Source organism: Macaca fascicularis, chromosome 6, assembly GCF_037993035.2.
Source record: "Macaca fascicularis isolate 582-1 chromosome 6, T2T-MFA8v1.1".
NCBI classification, from domain to species: domain Eukaryota; kingdom Metazoa; phylum Chordata; class Mammalia; order Primates; family Cercopithecidae; genus Macaca; species Macaca fascicularis.
The window spans coordinates 158339229-158359106 of NC_088380.1; the positions used below are offsets into that span (position 1 = coordinate 158339229).

At 47.8% G+C, this 19878-nt stretch overlaps 2 protein-coding genes across 5 annotated transcripts in view; one reads left to right on the plus strand and one right to left on the minus strand.

Moving 5' to 3' along the window:
• The window catches only part of SLC36A1 (solute carrier family 36 member 1), a 97214-nt gene that overhangs the window by 53430 nt on the left and 23906 nt on the right, over positions 1–19878 (plus strand). For 2 of the 3 annotated variants that reach the window (XM_045394421.3, XM_073994623.1), the window contains one exon: positions 14989–16825. The exons of the other annotated variant lie outside the window; for it this stretch is intronic. In XM_045394421.3, coding sequence (XP_045250356.1) covers positions 14989–15023 — 35 coding nt within the window. In that variant the 3' untranslated portion in view covers positions 15024–16825. Of the gene's footprint in view, positions 1–14988; positions 16826–19878 lie in introns of those variants that run through there. 3 annotated transcript variants of the gene reach the window in all.
• Positions 7099–19878, minus strand: part of FAT2 (FAT atypical cadherin 2) — an 87841-nt gene continuing 75061 nt past the window's right edge. For both annotated transcript variants that reach the window (XM_005558312.4, XM_073994621.1), the window contains 4 exons: positions 15142–15583; positions 13023–13176; positions 10120–10577; positions 7099–9105 (listed from right to left, as the gene is read on the minus strand). In XM_005558312.4, coding sequence (XP_005558369.3) covers positions 8573–9105; positions 10120–10577; positions 13023–13176; positions 15142–15583 — 1587 coding nt within the window. In that variant the 3' untranslated portion in view covers positions 7099–8572. The remainder of the gene's footprint in view (positions 9106–10119; positions 10578–13022; positions 13177–15141; positions 15584–19878) is intronic.

Sequence of the window (19878 nt, forward strand, 5' to 3'; positions counted from 1 at the left end):
CTTCTATTTTTGGCATAAGTGTACTTTTGCCCCAGGCTGGATTTCCAGCTGCTCCGTGCTACATAAAGGCTGCATGGGTTTCTTTAGGACAGAGTTTCTTAACTGCACTATTATTGCCATTTGGGGCTGCCTAATTCTTTGTTGAGGGGCTTTTCTGTGCATTGTAGGATGTTTAGCAGCATCCTGGGCCTCTGCCCACTAGATGTCAGTTGCACCCTGCAAGTTGTGACAACTAAAAATGTCTCCAGAATTGCCAAATATCCCCTTGGCTGGGGTGGGGGATGGGGTGGAAATCACCCACCTCAGCTGCCAGGAACCAATGCCTGAGAACAATTTAGCTCCCACCCACCTACCTTTAGCTGGGGGCATGTCCTTTTTTTTTTTTTTTTTTTTGAGAAGAAGTCTCGCTCTAGTCCCCCAGGCTGGAGTGCTAGTGGCATGATCTCGGCTCACTGCAACCTCCACCTCCCGGGTTCAAGTGATTCTCTGCCTCAGCCTCCCGAGTAGCTGGGATTACAGGCGCCTGCCACCACGCCCAGCTAATGTTTGTATTTTTAGTAGAGACGGGGTTTCACTACGTTGGCCAGGCTGGTCTCGAACTCCTGACCTCAGGTGATCTGCCCTCCTCGGCCTCCCAAAGTGCTGGGATTACAGGCATGAGCCACTGCGCCCGGCGGGGTGGGTGGGAATGTCCTTTTATTGTGGCCATGGAGCAAAGGAAAGTGTGTCAATATGGATAGTACACAAAGAGCTGCTTTTCCAGTAGTAATGGTAAAATATCTCTAACATCTCCTGAACGTTCACTATACCAGCTACGCTAAGCACTTTATGTATGTTGTCTCCTTTAATACTCAAATCCAGTGAAGGAAAGTGCTGGTAATATCCCCACTTTGCAAACTGGGCATAAAAGTTTACATGACTTGCCCAAAATCACATTTCTAAAGTAGCGAAGCCAGGTCTGTCTGATGTCAAACCTCATGTCCTCGCCGCTGGAATTTTCTCCCCTGCCAGCTGATTCCTTCATTCTTTACCTCACCTCCTTCAGTGAGCACGGCACATTTCCAAGCCTGTCTTTTGACTCCAGCCTGCTTTGCACCCTGCCCTCCATAAGTCACTCCCAGCCATCAGAACTACCCACCATTGCCCAAATACTTAAAACCTCTAGGCCTTCCCTTTGGGATTTTCCCTTAGCCTAGCTGACCCTCCTTTCTGTGCTAAATCGGAAGCTCTGCTTTAAGACCAGCTCAGATGGCTGGGCCCCTGTAGACCTTCCCTGGCCAGTTCAGTCAGAACTTACAACTCGTCCTCAGCAATGCTGTCACCGCCCTCCTCTGGTTATCCTCATACCTGCCTGCGCTGGAGACATGTGACTACGCGGCCGCTTTCCCCAGATTGTGAGCTGCCTGAGGGCGCTGATCAAGTCAGATGACATCTACCCCCACTCTTCCCCTGGGGGCTAATTATATATCCGAAATCTTTGGTTACTAAATTCAGTGTAGTCTCCTTCCATAGTGAATAGTGCCCTGGCCTGCTAAGGAGGTGACATCACTATATTGTCATCTTTGTATCAATCTAACCAAGCACCTTTCTTGGTTGGACGCTTTGGATTCATTGAGGAATTTTGAGAAAAGTTTTGAAATTGTCTTTTTGCAGCTGGATGCCTGAGAAAGTTCCTGCTTTTCATTCAGTGAAACAGCTGGTGCCCCTGTTTTAGAAGAAGTCAGAGGCTGCCCGAGGGTTTCCAAAGCCTGTCCTTAGACACCGCACCACAGGTGATGGATCAGCACCTGGGTCTGGCGCCCTAGCAGGCTGGCAGTGCACCAATGTTTCAAGTCGTGCAAAGAGATTGGGTTGACTCTTCTATACTAGACCAGCTGCGGGCCCTGGGCACAGCATTCCGTGCCTTAAAACTTTACCTGGTGGGTCTTTTTTGCCCTCTAGCTCTTTTAGAATCTTCATACATAATCTTCAGTCCAACAGAGGTCGTTTTCCCCCCAAGGCCTTTGGCTCTGTCCTTCCTCATCCCCAGACGCTCACGTTTTGAGAGTTCTAGCCCAGGCCTCGTGCCTGCCTCAGAGATCCATCCCATGTGCCTCCCTCCAGAGCACTGCCCTGATGCCTGATAAAACATATGTGCCCTTCCTGTAAAGGCTTGAAAACCACAGTGACAACAACTGTGCAAGCCCTCCCTCACCCGCCAGCCCCCGAAGGAAGCCGTTTCCCAATTCTCCTGTTTCCCAATTCTTTCTTACACGGTTTGTCCTGGCAAATCCCAGCTGCGTTTCCTTCTCCAAGAGCAAGGCCTCGTCTGGCTCCTGAAACCACTCCTCACGGCATGGCAGCAGGTCCCAACCCTGCCTCTCCCTCCCAGCCTGCTCCTCTAGCAATGCTCAAGGTCGCTGTGCCACTCTTAAGGCCCAGCCCCAAAAGTGGATGTAGGGCTTCAGGAGAGGCCTGGGGTTGAGCCCTAAGGGGAGCAGACCCCCACCTCCCCAAATCTGGATACCCTGGCTCTGTGCCACCTGGAAGTGAGCATGGCCTTCTCTTGGCTTGTTCTGAACTCAGCCTGCTCCGTTGCACTTGCCGCTGCTCATCAGTCCTCTGTATTTGTCATTTATTTCACGAACCCAAATGTAAGGCGCACCTCCTGAGTCAGGCCGACCTGGATTGGAATCCTGGCCCTGTCACTCGTGAACTCTGTGACTTACCTTATTTAAGTTACTAACACAAATTACGGGCCCCTCAGTTTATCTGTGCCTCGGTTTCTCCATTCGTAAATGATGATAGTACCTACCTCGTTAGGGTTTTTGTTGTTGTTGTTGTTTTGAGATGGAGTCTCGCTCTGTCACCCAGGCTGAAGTGCAGTGGCATGATCTCGGCTCACTGCAAACTCCATCTCCCAGGTTCAAGTGATTCTCTTGCCTCAGCCTCCCTAGTAGCTGGGATTACAGGCACATGCCACCATGCCCAGCTAGTTTTGTATTTTTAGTAGAGACGGGGTTTCACCATGTTGGCCAGGCTGGTCTCGAACTCCTGACCTCAGGTGATCCCACCACCTCGGCCTCCCAAAGTGCTGGGATTACAGGTGGGAGCCACTGCGCCTGGTGCCTCATTAGGTTTTTGTGAGAATTAAATGAGATAAGACACTAAGTGCTTGCACAGTACCTGGCATAGCAAATGCTCAGTAAGAGGAGGCAGTAGAGGTGGTGGCTGATGGTAGTGAGGGTAATGACGGTGAACTGAAAATCTACCTGAGTGCCAGTGGTTTAGGATGCCGGGATTTACCTGAAAACCTTTAGCCCTCCCCCCAGGCTCAGTAAACTAGTCCTTGATCCCAGAGAGCCCTCTGGTGGCTAATCTGTGAAGACTCAGGCTGTGGACGAAAAGGAGAAGGCGGGGCCTGGTAAGGAGAGGATGGAGGTGGGCTGGATAAGAAGGCGTTCCCCATCCGGGAGAATGGGAGGCAGGGAGGTGCTGTGTGGACATTCCCAGGCTGGGTGTCGGACCTGAGTTGGGGTCTTGCCCCTGGAATTCTGACTGAGAGACCTCAGACAAATCCCTTCTCTATGGGCCTTAGTGTGCGGAACATTAGGAATGAGGAGGACCAGGTCATTGTTTCCCAAAGACAAACAGGGGGCCCCGACAGTCATTTTTTAATCTGAATGGTTACTTATTTTCATGGTATCAGGAAGAAATACTCTCAAATCCTTTAGTGTAGAGATATTATTGTTTAAAGATGAATAGAGAGTATTTTGTAAACATCAAAATATATTTTTTAAGTATTATAGTACGAGTTGTATTCTATCAGGGCAAAAATTATGAAAGTGATAAGCAAAACAACAGAAATTTGGACAACACTGGACAATTTGTGATCTCCTGCACAGTCCTGATAAATCAGTCCTATCTGTATGCTACCTGTCCTTTTTTGTTTTTTGTTTTTTGAGACAGAGTCTTGCTCTGTTGCCCAGGCTGGAGTGCAGTGGCACAATCCTGGCTCACTGCAGCCTCCACCTGCCGGGTTCAAGCGATTCTCCTGCTTCAGCCTCCTGAGTAGCTGGGACTACAGCCGCCCACCACCACACTCGGCTGGTTTGTGTATTTTTAGTAGAGACGGGGATTCACCATGTTAGCCAGGCTGGTTTTGAACTCCTGACCTCAGGTGATCCGCCCACGTTAGCCTCTCAAAGTGCTGGGATTACAGGTGTGAGCCACACACCTGGCCTGGTATTATTTTCTATTATTCTGGCCACCATTTATTGTTTATGCTTTAATAAGCTTTCCATTTACATGTATTTCTCACGACAATATGAGATAGCTATTATTCCTATATTATTTACTATCTTCATTTTACTGAAAAATGAGAGGCCCAACTGAATTTTGATAAAGGAGCAAAGGCACCACAATGGAGCAGACAGCCTTTTCAGCAAATGGTGCTGGACAGCTGGACAGCCACATGCAAACAAAATGAACCTAGACACAGATCTTACATCCTTCACAAAAAATAACTTAAAGTGGACCATAGACCTAAATGTAAAATGCAAAACTATAAAAGTCGTAGATGATAGCATAAGAGAAAACCTAGAGACCTTGGCTTTAACAATGACTTTTAAATAAAACACTGAAGGCGTTATGTATAAAAGAAATAATTGACAAACCAGACTTCCTTAAAATTAAAAACCAGTAGGGCAGGTGCAGTGGCTCATGCCTGTAATCCCAGCACTTTGGGAGGCCAAGGCGAGGGGGATCACCTGAGGTCAGGAGTTCAAGACCAGCCTGACCAACATGGCAAAACCTGTCTCTACTAAAAATATAAAAATTAGCTGGGTGTGGTGGTGCGCACCTGTAATCCCAGCTACTTGGGAGGCTGAGGTGGGAGAATTGCTTGAACCCAGGAGGCAGAGGTTGCAGTGAGCTGAGATTGCATCACTGCACTTCAGCCTGGGCAACAGAGTGAGACTCTGTCTCAAACAAAACAAAACAAAAATTAAAAACCTGTGCTTTGTAAAAGAGTGTCAAGAAGACAAGGCACAGACTGAGAAAATATTTTCAAAGGCATATCTGATAAAATACTGTTTTCTAAAATATACAAAGTACTCTTAATACTGAACATTGAGAAAACAACCCAGTTTAAAAATGAGTCAAACATCTTAACAGCCCCCTCACTAAAGCAGATCTATAGATGTCAAAAAAATATATATATGAAAAGATGCTCCACATCCTATGTCATCGGGGAAATGCAAAATTAAGACAACAGTGAGACAGCACACCACACACCCATTAGAAAGGTCGAAATCCAGAACACGGACACCACCAAATGCTGGCGAGAATGTGGAGCAAAAGGAGCTCTCAGTCACTGCTGGTGGGAATGTGGAATGGTTCCGCCACTTTGGAAGACTGTTTGGCAGTATTTACCCAAAGGTGTCGAAAACCTATATCCACATAAAACCTGCACACAGATGTTTACAGCAGTTGTATTCATAGTTGCCAAAACTTGGGAGCAACCAAGATGTCCTTGAGAAGGTGAATGAGTAAATAAACTATAGTACATCCAGACAGTGGAGTATTATTCGACACCAAAAAGAAATGAATGATCAAGCCCTGAAAAGATATGGAGGAATCGTAAATGCGTATTACTAAGTAAAAGAAGCAGGTCTGAGAAAGCTACATATCATATGATTTCAACTATATGACATGTTGGAAAACCGGGACAGCAATAAGTTTTGTGGTTGCCAGGGGTTGGGATAGGAGGGATGAGTAGGCAGAGAGGTTAGGGGGCAGGAGGGATGAGTAGGCAGAACACAGAGGATTTTTAGGGCAGTGAAACTATCTGCAAGAGCCCGTAATGCTGCATCCATATTATACATTTATCCAAACCCACAGAATGTGCAACAGCAAGAGTGAACCCTAATGTAAACTATGGACTGTAGGTAATAATGGCCCATCAATGGAGAGTTGTCAGTTGCAACAACTATACCATTCTGGTGGGGAATGTTAATAATGAGGGAGGCTATGCATGGGAGGGAGGGCATATCCCTGTACCTTCCATTCAATTTTGCTGTGAGCCGTAAAACTGCTCTAAAAAAATTCTCATTGAAAAATGAGAGGCCAGCTGGGTGCGGTGGCTCATGCCTGTAATCCCAGCACTTTGGGAGGCTGAGGCGGGTGGATCACGAGGTCAGGAGTTCAAGATCAGCCTGGCCAACATGGTGAAACCCCGTCTCTACTAAAAACTACAAAAATTAGCCGGGCGTGGTGGCAGGCGCCTGTGGTTCCGGCTACTCGGGAGGCTGAGGCAAAAGAATCGCTTGAACCCAGGAGGTGGAGGCTACAGTGAGCTGAGACCATGTCACTGCACTCCAGCCTGGGTGACAGGGCGAGACTCCATCTCAAAAAAAGAAAAAAGAAAAAAAGAAAAATGAGAGGCCAAGTCATATCTGCTCAAGTCCACATAATTAGTGTGTGACAGAGCTGGGCTTGGAATCAAGCCTGTCCAACCTCAGAGCCACCGCCTGTGTGGTATCTCCCACGGGTGTGCCTTCTTTGCCCAGCTGGATTGGGAACTTGAAGGCAGGGACTAGGCTTTCCTGTCTCGGTGTCGTCATGGTTGCCTGGTGAAGTCACATTTAGCTGGTGACTAAGGATGTGCTGTGGAGTAGCAGCCACAGCCTGACCCTGGGTCCCAGGAGGACGGGCTTCCCAAGACTTGTGATAGTTAAGTCCCTTCTCCGTAACTAATGCCATGCAGTGCAAAGGGTGCTGGCAGGGGCAGGAAGCCCCAGGTCTTGTCCTGGGCTTTAGCTAGCCTGCTGGTTAGTGGACTCATCACTCAGAGCTTCAGAGCCCCATCTAAATGCAGGGGTTTGAACCGCTGCACACAGTTGTACCAGAGGCAGAGGGTTTTTTCCAAATAGCTTCCTGGACCCCACCCCCAGAGGTTCTGGTTTTGTGTCTGGAGTAGGTAATGTTGCCACGTCGGGAATCTCTGTGCTTGACAATCTCTAGGATCCCTTCCAACTCCCAAAATCCATGAATCTTGGAAGGGCCTGTGGACCGTTGCATCATTCCCCGGACCCCAAACATTCTAAATGACACAGAAAATAACAGTAAAAAAGATACTTTATTGTTAAAAAAAAAAATGACCAATGAAACCATGTATCTGTCACTCACACTCACAGTCACACACACAGCCACAAACCACTCACACAAATTGGCTCTCGCCCACACAGCTCCCTCTCGCGTGAAGCAGCAGCCCTATGGGCAAGTCTCCATTGCTCTTCCTTTTGACTTCTGTCTCCAGAAACAACACACATGAAAAGGAGTGGACCAGAGGGAGGGACTGGATGGGAAGGAGTGGTGAGGTCACCAAAGGCCACAGAGGCTTCTGGTCCCCACCACTCCTGGCTACATACATTCTACGCATGTGTACACACATATTATCCATGGGCACCCACATGTGTAGACATGTGCCCACATTGACCCTCCATGCATAGGGTTGAGTCGCTGCAGGTAACACTTGATGGGCAGGCGTTTGCAATGGAGAGGAGGCAACGGCAGGTGTCCAGCCTGGACACTGCGGTCCAGCTCCCTGCTTCCAACCTGCCCTAAATAGGAGTTCAGAGTTCCTTGTGTCTAGGGAAGAAAAATCCCATTGAGGAAACTCATCCAGACAGCAAGGTCAAAAAGTGCCTAAGAATTTTTAAAATGAAGAATTAGTTCCTTCCTTCCTTTGGCCAAAAGTGCCTGGGAAACTTGGGATGAAGAACCCAGAGTTCCATGAGGTCTGAATTCTTTAACAAAGAAGGTTCAGAGCTGCGTAGACTCCTGGCAGGCCCTGACTGGCAGACAGTGGTGTGACTCTGAGGCAGGCCATTCCTCTGCGTGTAGGCTGAGGAGCGGGACCGCTGGAGCCCGAGGCCCGGTGATGCTCCTTGGAGTCCTTGTTGCCCTCCATCACTGTTTTCTCTCCGGTGCAAAGCACAGTGCCTGATACGGAGCAGACACTTGACAAAGACACAGTGAGTGCTCGACTGAGGCAGGGGCACAGGGGACTATGCCTGGTCCCCTGCTGCTCACCTCTCAGTCCCTAGGAGGATGCCACACAGCCCTCTAGAACTCCTTGGTATGGCCCGCGTAGTGGGTGCCTGTCAGGCACCAACCTGCCTGCCTCCAAAATGGAGCTGTGGGCAGGTATGAGAATGCATCTTGGCGAAGCTGAGCCAGCATAGTCAATCAGGCTCTGCCCCGGGGACTGAGAGATGGCAGATTGGGGAGACCGCCTGTCTCTTGCCCACCCCGGGAGTCAATTGTTCCTGGTCTTCCAGGGTCACTGCTCTAGGCATGTCCCTCTCCTGGGACCCTAGTGCTGTTTCTGGAGCTCTATCCTCAGCTTCCCTCCACCCTCAGGGACTAGCTGGGGGATTGGAAGACCACATTTCAAGGGACAGCAGCCTGGGCTGGGGGTGGGGCTTTCCTCCCACTCTCCCAGCCACACTCAACTCACCTGCTGAGACAGGAAGAAATAAGCCAAGTCCAGTCCTTGGCCTCCCACCTGCCTTGCTCTGGGAATGGGAAGCTAGAACATGACCTCCTCACAGCTGCCGTAATCACTCTCCACCATGTCAGAGCCCTCATAGTTGGGGGGCGCCCGGTGCTGGCCCTGGCCTGCAAGAGGTGCCCCCTCTGCCTCACAGACAGCATAAGAGGGCCCAGCTCGGCTGAGGCGCATACTCATCCCTTTGTAGCCCCCCTCTGCCAGGCAGGGCCCTCCTCCTCCCTGCCGGAACTGCGAGTGGTAGTAGCTGATGGCCGTGTACTCATTGAGACAGGGGGCAACCAGGCGCTCCCGGGGACTAGGGGGCCGAGAGGGCATCAGATCTTCCAGGTTCTGGTTGCTGTAACGGGGTGGGAGAGGTGCCCGCTTATTTTCCATCTCCAGGGGGAAGGGGAAGCCCCCATAGAGGCCAGTGGGCTCCGGCATCACGACGGGGGTTGAGTGGCGGTGAGCCGAGGGCGGCAGAGGGCCCTGAGTCACTTCGGAGTGGGGGTATTCCCAGCGTTCATTCCTGGAGTAAGTAGGTGGCCAGATCATAGCTCCACCAGGGTACACTGAAAGGGAAAAGCAAGATAGGGTGAGCTCATTTTCCCCGGGGAAGGTTTCAGCTGGCTCTATAGCAACTATATATAACCTAGCGTGTTGTGGAGACAGGAGTGGGTGCATTTGGGCCCATCTGTGTAGGTTGTCTCTGGTGGCTCAAGTTGATATATAGAATCCAGTGGGGCAAGCTCAAGGCTAGGGGTTTCACCCAAGGCCAGCCGGTCTTGCAAATCTCTGCCACTAATCTGAGGGTCAGTGAACAAGGGAAGGATCTGGATGGCTCCATGCACCCCACCCCCACAGCTGGGTACAGTAACTCCATCCCAAGTCCTACTGGTGAGTTTCATCCCCTTAACCGAAGGAAACACACACAGTTTGGTCTCACAGGTGTGATGGAGTCTATCATGGAGAGTGATGAAATGAGATGTGGCTCAAAAATCAGGAAACCAGGAGCCCTTGGTCCTAGCCCTGCCTCTGCTACTGAATAGTTGGGTGAGTTAGAACAAGTCACTACATCTTGACGGGCCTCAGTTTCCCTATTTGACACAGTGAAAATACCTGTCATAACTGCCGATGATTATGCCAAAACATGAAGTGCTTTACTAATGTATCTCCTTTTGAACCAAAGATGAGAGGAAGGTGATATCCCCCTCTAGATGAGCCAGGTCTGGCCCAAGGCTGCTGCACTTCCAGATTGGGCAACCAGAAGCTTAGACCACTGCTTCTCCTTTCCCTTCCCAGAAAAGCACAAATGTGCAGAAGCCCCCTTCTATCCAGGGTCTACAAATTTCTGTCATGAACATCAATCCCATGGAGTGACTTGGAATTTAGGGGAGTGCAATAGAATAAGACCCAGAAACCTGACATCTGCTCCAGCATCAGTGCCCTGTAACCTTGAACACATGTCATCATGTCCCATCCCAAAGGGTTGGATGCGTGGTGGCTAAAAATGCCTGTGCCTCAGATAACGGACCACCACCCACTGCCATCAATCCCAGAGGCTAAGCGTCTCTGGCTATACTGACCCATCTCCTCGCCGGACCAGGTTCTCTTAATGACAGGCTCATTGTCAGAGTGGGAAGGGACCGCAGCTGGCGGGAGCCTGGGGGGCACACTGCAGACCACTGGCCGTTGCTTAGAATTGGGTCCAAATGTGACGAGTTCATTTGGAAGTGAGGTCTTGCTGGGTTCCGGTTGGTTCAGGTTGTTGCAGGAGCTGGCAGTCAATGGGTTGAGCTCGATGGCAGGTATGGCTTGGGTGTCAACACCAACACTCCTGGCCAGGAGGTCTGGGTCCTCCATGGCCACAGGCTTGTGAGACTTGCAACGGCGGCAGTAGAGGAGAAGCCCGACAGTGCTTATGATAATTAACACTACGGCCACTATGATGATCAGTAACTCCTGCTGCCCCCAGTCCCCTCTTGTGATCTCAGGAGTAACTAGGCAGTGTCCTTCTGAGCAACCCCTCGCCTCCATTTCACACCTGCAGAGACAGAGAAGTAGTCAGGGGGCCGAGTCATGAAATTGCCCTTTCCATGTCCTGTCTTACAGAGATCTATGGGATAGAGACCGCTCCCCCAAAAACCTACCGTCTCCCATTTTTCACCCCCCGAAAAAGCAATTATCAAGCATATCAACATCAGAACTTTCCACCTTCCACCAGTAAAGTACGGGTCTCAGCTACATCCTCACTTGTGACCATTAGGATCTGGGAATGTCTATTATTTTTCCAGCAATGAGATCTAGGCACTTGATACACTCTCTAGCATGAAGTCAGATTTCCTCCCATGTCACTGCAGTAGAGACATTGACATACCAGCTGCCCTCTAGCAATGATGTCAGGGTTCCAGATACAAGTCAGCATTGCCCAGTAATAGCAGCCAGGCACCCGTGTTCCCTGCTATGCTTCACCAGGAGGTCACAGGAGCCAATGTGGTCCTGCACAGATCAGCCACCTTACAATGGGCAACTTGCTCAGAGAAAGCATGTGACCTCTCAGGGTACCTCTTGCTTGGCATTCCATGGTGTGAAGCTCCAGGGAAACTTCTGTGGCCAGCTTTATCCACTTTTGAGGGATATTGGGAAAGTTTGCCCCATCCCATTTAAGTCCAAAACATTTCTCAGTGCCTGAAATTTCACTACCAGTTGTTTGTTATTTTGGGTTACATGTTGTCTTCCCCAAGGTCCTCTTTTAAAATGCAAACACCACTTTCAGCTGTGAAATGTCCTCCCAACACATCTCGTGAATGAATAGCATTCCCTACTGCAAAACAGGACAGGAAGCAGAGCAGGATACACCAGTTGCTGAGAAAAAGGACTGAGGTTGACCAGGCGCAGTGGCTCACACCTGTGATCCCAACACTTTGGGAGGCTGAGTCAGCTGGATCGCTTGAGGTCAGGAATTCAAGACCAGCCTGACCAGTATGGTGAAACCCTGTATCTACTAAAAATACAAAAATTAGCCAGGTGTGGTGGCGCATGCCTGTAATCTCAGCTACTTGGCAGGCTGAGGCAGGGGAATGGCTTGAACCTGGGAGGCAGAGGTTGCAGTGAACTGAGATCACGCCATTGCACTCCAGCCTGGGCGACAGAGTGAAACTCCTTCTCAAAAAAAAAAAAAAAAAAAAAAGAGGAGTGGGGTCATCAACATACCCAGAGTAATCATGGGAAAGCCCTTTCCCTGCCTAGGCCTCAGTTTCTCCAGCTGTAAAATGATTGGGTGAACTACATCACTGGCTGTTATACACAGGCTAATAGCAAAGGGATCCATTGGGAGCTTGTTAAAAATAGAAGCTAGGCCCATTCTTGGAGATTCTGATTCAGTTTGTCTAGGCTGGGTCTGGGAATCTATATTTTTCATGTCTCTTTCGTGATTCTTTAAAGTCTCCTAAGTCTGGGAGCCATAAAACCAGATAATTGTCAAAGTCTCTTTCCCTCTAGGAGTCTAGGAATGACAGTGTCCCTTGCAACTGCCACAGCCCCACACAGTGTGAGGCACAGACAGCTGGCAGTGGGGTTCCAGGCACAGCAGCACCAGCCCAAGTGGAACCATTTTCCCCAGGCCACTGGGGAGTTCGGGTCCAGAGTGAGAGAATAAGCACTTCAGCCATTTTCAGACTGCAAGGACCAGAACTACCTGAGGAGCTGGTTAAATGTATAGATTCCTAAGCCCCAGCTTGTGAATCTGAGGCAGCACGTTCAGAATGGGGCTGGGGAAATCTCTAACAAGCAGCTTCCTCCTCCAGAAGTGTTGTAATGCAGGGGTTGGAGAGACATGCCCTAACACAAGGATCCTCAACCCCTAGGTCATGGACCCATACTGGTCCGTGGCTTGTTAGGAACCGAGCTGCACAGCAGGAAATGAGCAATGGGTGAGCAAGCATTACCACCTGAGCTCTGCCTTCTGTCAGATCAGTGGGGGCATTAGATTCCCACTGGAGCACGAACCCTGTTGTGAACTGTGCATGTGAGGGATCGAGTTTGCGTGCTCCTTATGAGAATCTAATGCCTGATGATCTGTCGCTGTCTCCCATCATCTCCAGATGGGACCGTCTAGTTGCAGGAAAACAAGTTCAGGCTTCCACTGATTCTACATTATGGTGAGTTGTATAATTACCTCATTATATATTACAATGTAATAATAATAGAAATAAAGTGTACAATAAATTTCATGTGCTTGAATCATCCTGAAACCATCCCCCCTTTCTCCTGCCTCGTCTGTGGAAAAAGTGTCTTCCATGAAACCTGGTGCCAAAAAGGTTGGGGACCACTGCCCTAACACATGGGAAAGGCCTAGAAGCCAGGTCCCTGCAGCACTCTCCCCTGGCCTCCCATTGGACTTTCTAGGGGTCAGAGTGCAGAGCGCATTCCCTAATGGAGCCAAATCCAAGGTGAGGAGCCCATGGCAGGTGGCCTCTCTTGGGATTACCTGTCTCCTGTGAAAGGATGAGGGCAGTTACAGGAAGCTCCTTTGGGGGAGAGGATGCAAGTTTCACCTTCCAGGCAGGGTGCAAAAGTACAGTTCTCCCTTCCTTGTTCACAGTGCTTCCCAGAGAACTGTGGGGGACATTTGCAGACATAACCTGGGAGAAAAAGAAGGGAGGTGAGACAGCACTCTGGCCTAGCAGTTAAGGGAGACCTGGCATTGGCAGACTCATATGTTCGTGCAGCCATTCAGTTACCATTTATTTATTTGGTTTTTCCTCTCTGTGCGCAGCACTGTGCTGGGCGTTGGTGCCCTGCTGAACAAGAGCACTTTGGTCCCTGCCCTCAGACAACTGACAGCCCACCAGAGAAAACAGTCATCTAAAGAACAGTAATAAACAGGATAATAATCATAGACACTAACTTAGTCACTATTCCAAGGATCTTCCTGTGTTGGCTCATTTGATCCTCACGATGACCCTGAAATTGGTGACTGTCACCATCTTCATCAGGGGACATGTACAAAGGGATGGCAGAAGAGGAAAGGAGGCACAGAGAATGGACAGAATTTGCTCGAGGTCACATAGCCAGTAAACGGTAAAGCTAGGGTTCAAACCTAGACAGCTAGCTACAATATCAGTATCTCACTAATTATAATAAAATTAGTTTTATTAAAGGGAAATGCTGGGAGGGGTGGGGGATGAGGCTAGCTTACTCTAGGGACCTGGAAGCTATTTCATTTGAGATCCGAAGGATGAGTGGAAATTAGCTAGCAAGAATTTAGAGGGCAAAGAGAAAGGTGTTTCAGATGGAAGAGAAGAGTGTGTGCAAAGGCTAGGGAAGGGTGTGGCGTGGTCAAGGAACTCAAACCACACCAGGGTGGGCCCGCCCGGTGAAGGACAGGGAGAGTTTGAACTATGGCCTGGGAGGTGCAGGAGCCACATGCGGGGATTGGACACTATCCTAATAGCACGGCGGCCACTGAGCAGTTCTCAGCAGGAGAGTGCCATGCATAGGTCTGCGCTGGGTAAAGATCACCCCGGCTCCTGCTGGAAGGTGGGAGGCAGAGGGAAAAGCTGGAGAACAGGGAGGAGGCTGGTGCCAGGGTGAGAGGTGATGGGGGCTTGGGTGAGAGGGACGGCAGTGGGGAGAGAGAGAAGTGGTGGACTCCTTGGATATTTTACAGGTAGCAATGACATGATTAACCAGACAAAAATCAGAAAATGAGGTAATGCGAAGTGTTGACAGGCATGTGGGTACATAGGAACCTCTCACGTTGCATGTGATGTATAGATGGCTGCAGCCATGCTGAGAGCACTGTAGCCCTATTTAGTCAAAATAATTACTTATATGCTATGAGCATGAGACTTCCACCCCTGGCTGTTGGGGGTGTGTGTGAAGGAAATTCTCACACAGGTTCACAAGGAGACATATAGGAGAATGCTCACTGCAGCATTGATGATGGAGATGGGTGTCTGGAGTGCGAGGGTGGAGAGGGAAAATGTGAGTGTGTGTACATCATGGAGTACTGAGCCACAGGGTGGAGAGGGAAAATGTGAGTGCGTGTACATCATGGAGTACTGAGCCACAGTTAGAAGCAATTAATGAGAATTGCTCATGGCAGCATTGACGGATCTTAAAAATATGGTGCTGAGCAAAAGTGTAAATAACATATACCACTTATATAAATTGGAAATTTAAGCATATGAAAAACAGCATGTATTTTGCAAGAACTCATTCAAAAACTTAAAATGTTTGCCTCCAGTGTTAGGGAAGGGGAAGGGAGTGGAATATAATTTAAAGGGGAATGAGAAGGAGACTGTGCATAGACCAATGATGACACTAAGGTATGTGATTAATTCAACCCTCTGTCCCTGAGGTCCCCATTCATATCCTCCCTTGTCTCCCCAAAAGTAGAAAGACAGTTTTTGTTGATGGGGAAGGAAGACTCCTGACTTCCCCTGGTCTAGATTTTGCAGATTCCAACCTGTTACTCACAAGATAGGGGAAGAGAGAGAAATTTGGAACCAGGAAACTCTGAGATCTCCACCCTGACATGCCTTTCCCACCTGAAGAGCCTTCTGGGATAAACCCTGGGTTCAGCCTGGCACCCCAGCCCTCACCTGCTCCATGGGTCCAAGAGCACTTCCCACCATTGAGGCATGGATTCTGGCTGCAGTAGTCTCTGTGGAGGCAGCACTGGGTGAGAGCTTGTGTCTCCAGCAAGCCTGCCACCCTCTTGCCAGGGACTAGCAGATCTAGAGCCTCTTCATTGACCATGACAGCATCCAGGCAGCCTTCAAAGCCCTGGGAGACATTCGAGGAAGAATGCGACAAGACGAGGCCGCCCAGCAAAAGGTGTCTTTCGGGCCTCAGACCACGGCAGTTCTCTGGGACCACAAGGGAGGTGTTGCCCATGCTGTCAATCATCAGGCGAATGGAAGCGTCCATCTCCTCCACCAGGATGGAATGCCACTCATGGTCATTGACATGGCGCTGGGAGGAAAGGTTTCCATAGAAACCACCCCGACAGTGATATTCCAGCTGGGGCACTCCACTGACCAGCTGCAAAGGAAACCCAAACAGCCATCAGCAAAGCCAAGGAGTCCTTGTAAACCTGCTAACAGGCTGCCAGTTCAAAGAATGTTGTTTGTATTTTTATGGGTTGGGGGGGGTGTTTGGTGATTTTCAAGGCTGGTTTAGACATGGCATTTGCAAAGCATAAAGGCCCTCAAAGTGTTTTTGTGTTGATGGTCTCCTTTGCTCTCACCACACCCCATAGGATGGTCTGGGTAGGGGGTGACATCTCCATTCACAGATGAGGAAACTGAAGCCCAGAGATGCTTTGCTTATCAAGACCCTGTATTTTGGATGCTTCTTCACAGGCCTGTCCAGAGTTCCACACTTGTGAATACTGGCCTTCAGGGATTTGAAAAACCTCTCTCCCACTCCCACTTCCTTAGTCAATAGCTTAGCAGTTCTCAAAGTAGGTCCCCAAGACCTTTTCAGGGGAGCCACAAGGGTAAAGTATTTTTATAGTAATCCTAGGAGTTGATTTGCTTTTGTTTTCTCACAAGTATACAACAGAGTTTTGCAGACACATGTTGTCACAACTGATGAATGCAGAAGTAAATATGAGAAGCCAGCTATCTTCTATTAAGCCAGACAAAAGAGAGACTTGCAAAAATGTAAAACAATGCCACTCTTCCTTTTTCTTTTGGAAAGTAATTATTTTTCATAAAAGTATATAATTAAAGACATACACTCATATGTTGACTGCAGCACTTTTCACAATAGCAAAGACATGGAATCAACCTAGATGCTCAACAACAGTGGGCTGGATAAATAAAATACACCATGGACTACTATACAGCCATAAAAAGAATGAAATTATGTCCTTTGCAGCAACATGGATGGAGCTGACGGCCATTATCCTAAGCAAACTAACACAGGAACAGAAAATCAAATACCACATGTTCTCTCTTATAAGTGGGAGCTAAATGCTGAGTACACATGGACAGAAAGAAGGGAACAATAGACACCAGGGCCTACTTGAGGACAGAGGGTGGGAGAAGGGTAAGGACCAAAGAACTACCTATCAGGTACTCTGCTTATTCCCTGGGTGATGAAGTAATATGTACACCAATCCCCTATGACACATCAGTTACCCATATAACAAACCTGCATATGTACCCCTGAACCTAAACAAAAATTGGAAGAAAAAATTAATTAATTAACTAATTATGGTATTTATGTTAACATGTGAGTTTCTTATTATTTATAAATAAATTAATACACATTTTTAAATGTCTCAGTTTTAATTTCTAATACTGAAAATGTTGATAGTTATAACCCACATAAACAAAACTTCCCTGGCATCCTCGATAATTTTTAAGAGTGTAAAAAGTCCTGAAGTCAAAACATGTGAGAACCACTGGGTTAAAACATTTTCTTTCACTTCATTCCCAAGAGGTAGGACTGCCTGTGGCCAAATACTTTTCTGGTCACTTTGGGCTAGGTACAGTTTTCTCTGTTGAAATTTGAAGATCTGACCCAGTGTTTCTTATACCTTGGCCATCTGTATACCACCTCTCAGATTTTTGCCCTGGTTGAATACTACCTATACCTTTATTTACTTAAAAAGGAGACACTATTATTAGGGTAAGTAGAAAACCAACACACTTGCCATTAAGAAATGGGAATAACAAAAATGAATGCAACTCAAGTAAAATATTGCAATGAAATCATTTCTTTTTATCTGTCTGGGACCACAAATCTGTTGATCCCACTGTCTTTTCACTGTCTCCCACCTCTGTAATGTCTTCGTTCCTCTCCTTATCCAGCTTAAGTTCCATAGTCAATCATCCTAACTACTCCCTTCACATACTCTTGACCTGTCTCTTTCTTACTTCATAGAACTCACTTGGTAAACCCACAACTGTGGAAAAAGCTGACTCTCCACCTGCTCTATACAGACATGGAGCAGAACATGGCTGGAGAAAAACATGCAGCTTTGCTCACCAGCCTTTCTTTAATTTCATGACCATGGCTCTCAAATGAGCCTTAAATGATGCCCGGCAATCACACTCCCTTCCTGAGTCCATTCATTCTTCCAGATGATGGTTTTCACTACATCTCTCTCCTGAGATCCCTGATGCCTCTCTCCTCATCCCCACTCTCAGCTGATCATCTCACATCCTACTGAAGTCATCAGATGGCGGAACCTGCAGACACTTTCACCATCACATCTATCCACCTTAGCTAAAGCCAGTCTCTCCATTTATGCACTAGATTCCACCTCCTCACCTCCTCAAGGCTCTACGGATTCTCCTTCCTCTTTCCTACATCTTTATTCATTCACCACTGAATCATTCCACAGCATACAAACATGCTGTTATTGCTGTAATCTTTACTGTCAAAAATACACCTTCTTTACAGATGATAATCTTTATTTTTTTAAAAAAGATTGTCTTCACCTCAGTTTTCCAGCCAGATATTTTCCTTCTTTGCTCTCCCTTTTCAGCAAAATTTCACCCCAACCCACCATACACGGAAACCATTGGTGTCAGGGGATTCAATGATCTCTGTGTTGCCAAATCACTTCCCATCTTACTGGCCTCTCAGCAGCAGATCACCCAGCAGATCACTCCTTCCTTCTTGATACATATTCTTCACTTGGCATCCTGCGTACAATATTCCCTGGGTTTTCCTCCAGCATCACCAGTTACTCATGTTCAGTCTCCTTTGTTGAATCTCCTCTTCCCCCAGAGCTGCTAATGTTGGAGGGTCTCAAGGAGTAATCCTTGGCCTACTCTCTCTTCAATCTACACTACGTGGTGATCTCCTCCCATCTCATGGCTTTCAGTACCATGTATGTGCTGAAGACTCCCAGATCTCCATCTCCAGCATAGACCCCTCACAACATCAGGCTTGTCTTTCTAGATCCACATGGAGGTCTAATGGGCGTCTGAAACTTACACATCCAAAATTGCACCCTGATCTCCCCTCCTGAAACCTTGTATCCACCCATGCCCTTTGCCACACCTGCTGGCACAAACTCCATTCTTCCAGTTGCCCAGGCCAAAATCTCACCACTTGCCTTCTCTCCCACCCTTCATTCAATTCACTGGGAAATCCTATTAACTTTGCCTTCAAAATCTTTGCAGAATCTATCTTCTTTCTAGTTCCTTTGTCATCGCCCTGGTCTAAACCACCATCCTGTCTTACCCAAATTATTTCAATGGCCTCCCAACTGGGTCTCTCTGCTCCTATCTTTGTTTCTCTAAAGCTGATTCTCAACAAAGAAGCCTTGATGACGCTTTTAAAATAGATCATTGCAATTATCTACTCAAAACCTTCTAATGCCTCCATTGTGCTCAGAATAAAAGCCAAAGTACTTACAATGTCCTACAAGACCTTTATAGATGTGCCCCCTCCCATTATGTCTCTGACCAACTCCTCTTCCTACTGTTCCCTTTACTCACTTCACTGGAGCCAGGTAGAACTCCAAGCCATTGCTTAAACATGCTAAGCATTCTCTTGCCAAAAGGCTTTTGCATTGCTATTCCCTCTACCTAGAATGTTGTTCCTTCCAGATGTCCATAGAGCTAACTTTCCCATCCTCTCCAAATTATTGCTCAATTATCATCTCAATGAAAGCTTCCCTGGCCACCTTATTTAAAATTGTAAAATTGTAACTCTGGCTGGGCGTGGTGTTTCATTCCTGTAATCCCAGCACTTTGGGAGGCCAAGGTGGGTGGATCCCTTGAGGCCAGGAGTTGGAGACTAGCCTGGCCAATGTAGTGAAACCTCGTCTCTGCTAAAGATACAAAAGAAAAAAACTAGTGAACGTGGTTGCGCACACCTACTAGTAGTAATCCCAGCTACTCCGGAGACTGAGACACCAGAAGCACCTGAACCCAGGAGGCAGAGGTTGCAGTGAGCCGAGATCATGCCACTGCCCTCCAGCCTGGGCGACAGCGTGAAACTCTGTCTCAATAAATAAATAAATAAATAAATAAATAAATAAATAAATAAAAATTGCAACTCTCCTCACCCCTGATGCCCCTCCAGTTTTTCCTTTTTGCTCATAATACTTATCAAATTTGAATGAATTCTATAATTTTCTGAGCTATTATTATGTTTATGTTTATTGTCAGTCTCTCCCCCATAGAATGAAAGCTTTAAAAGGGATTTCTGTCTTTTTCACTGATGAGACCCAAGCACCTAGAACAGTTCCTGTCACATAGTAGACGCTCAATAAATCTGTATTGAATGAATTAAAATCTAGTGGCCAAAGTTGGCTTTCTCTGAAATGGTAGGTTGGGGCCGAGCACAGTGGTTCATTGGTTCATGCCTGT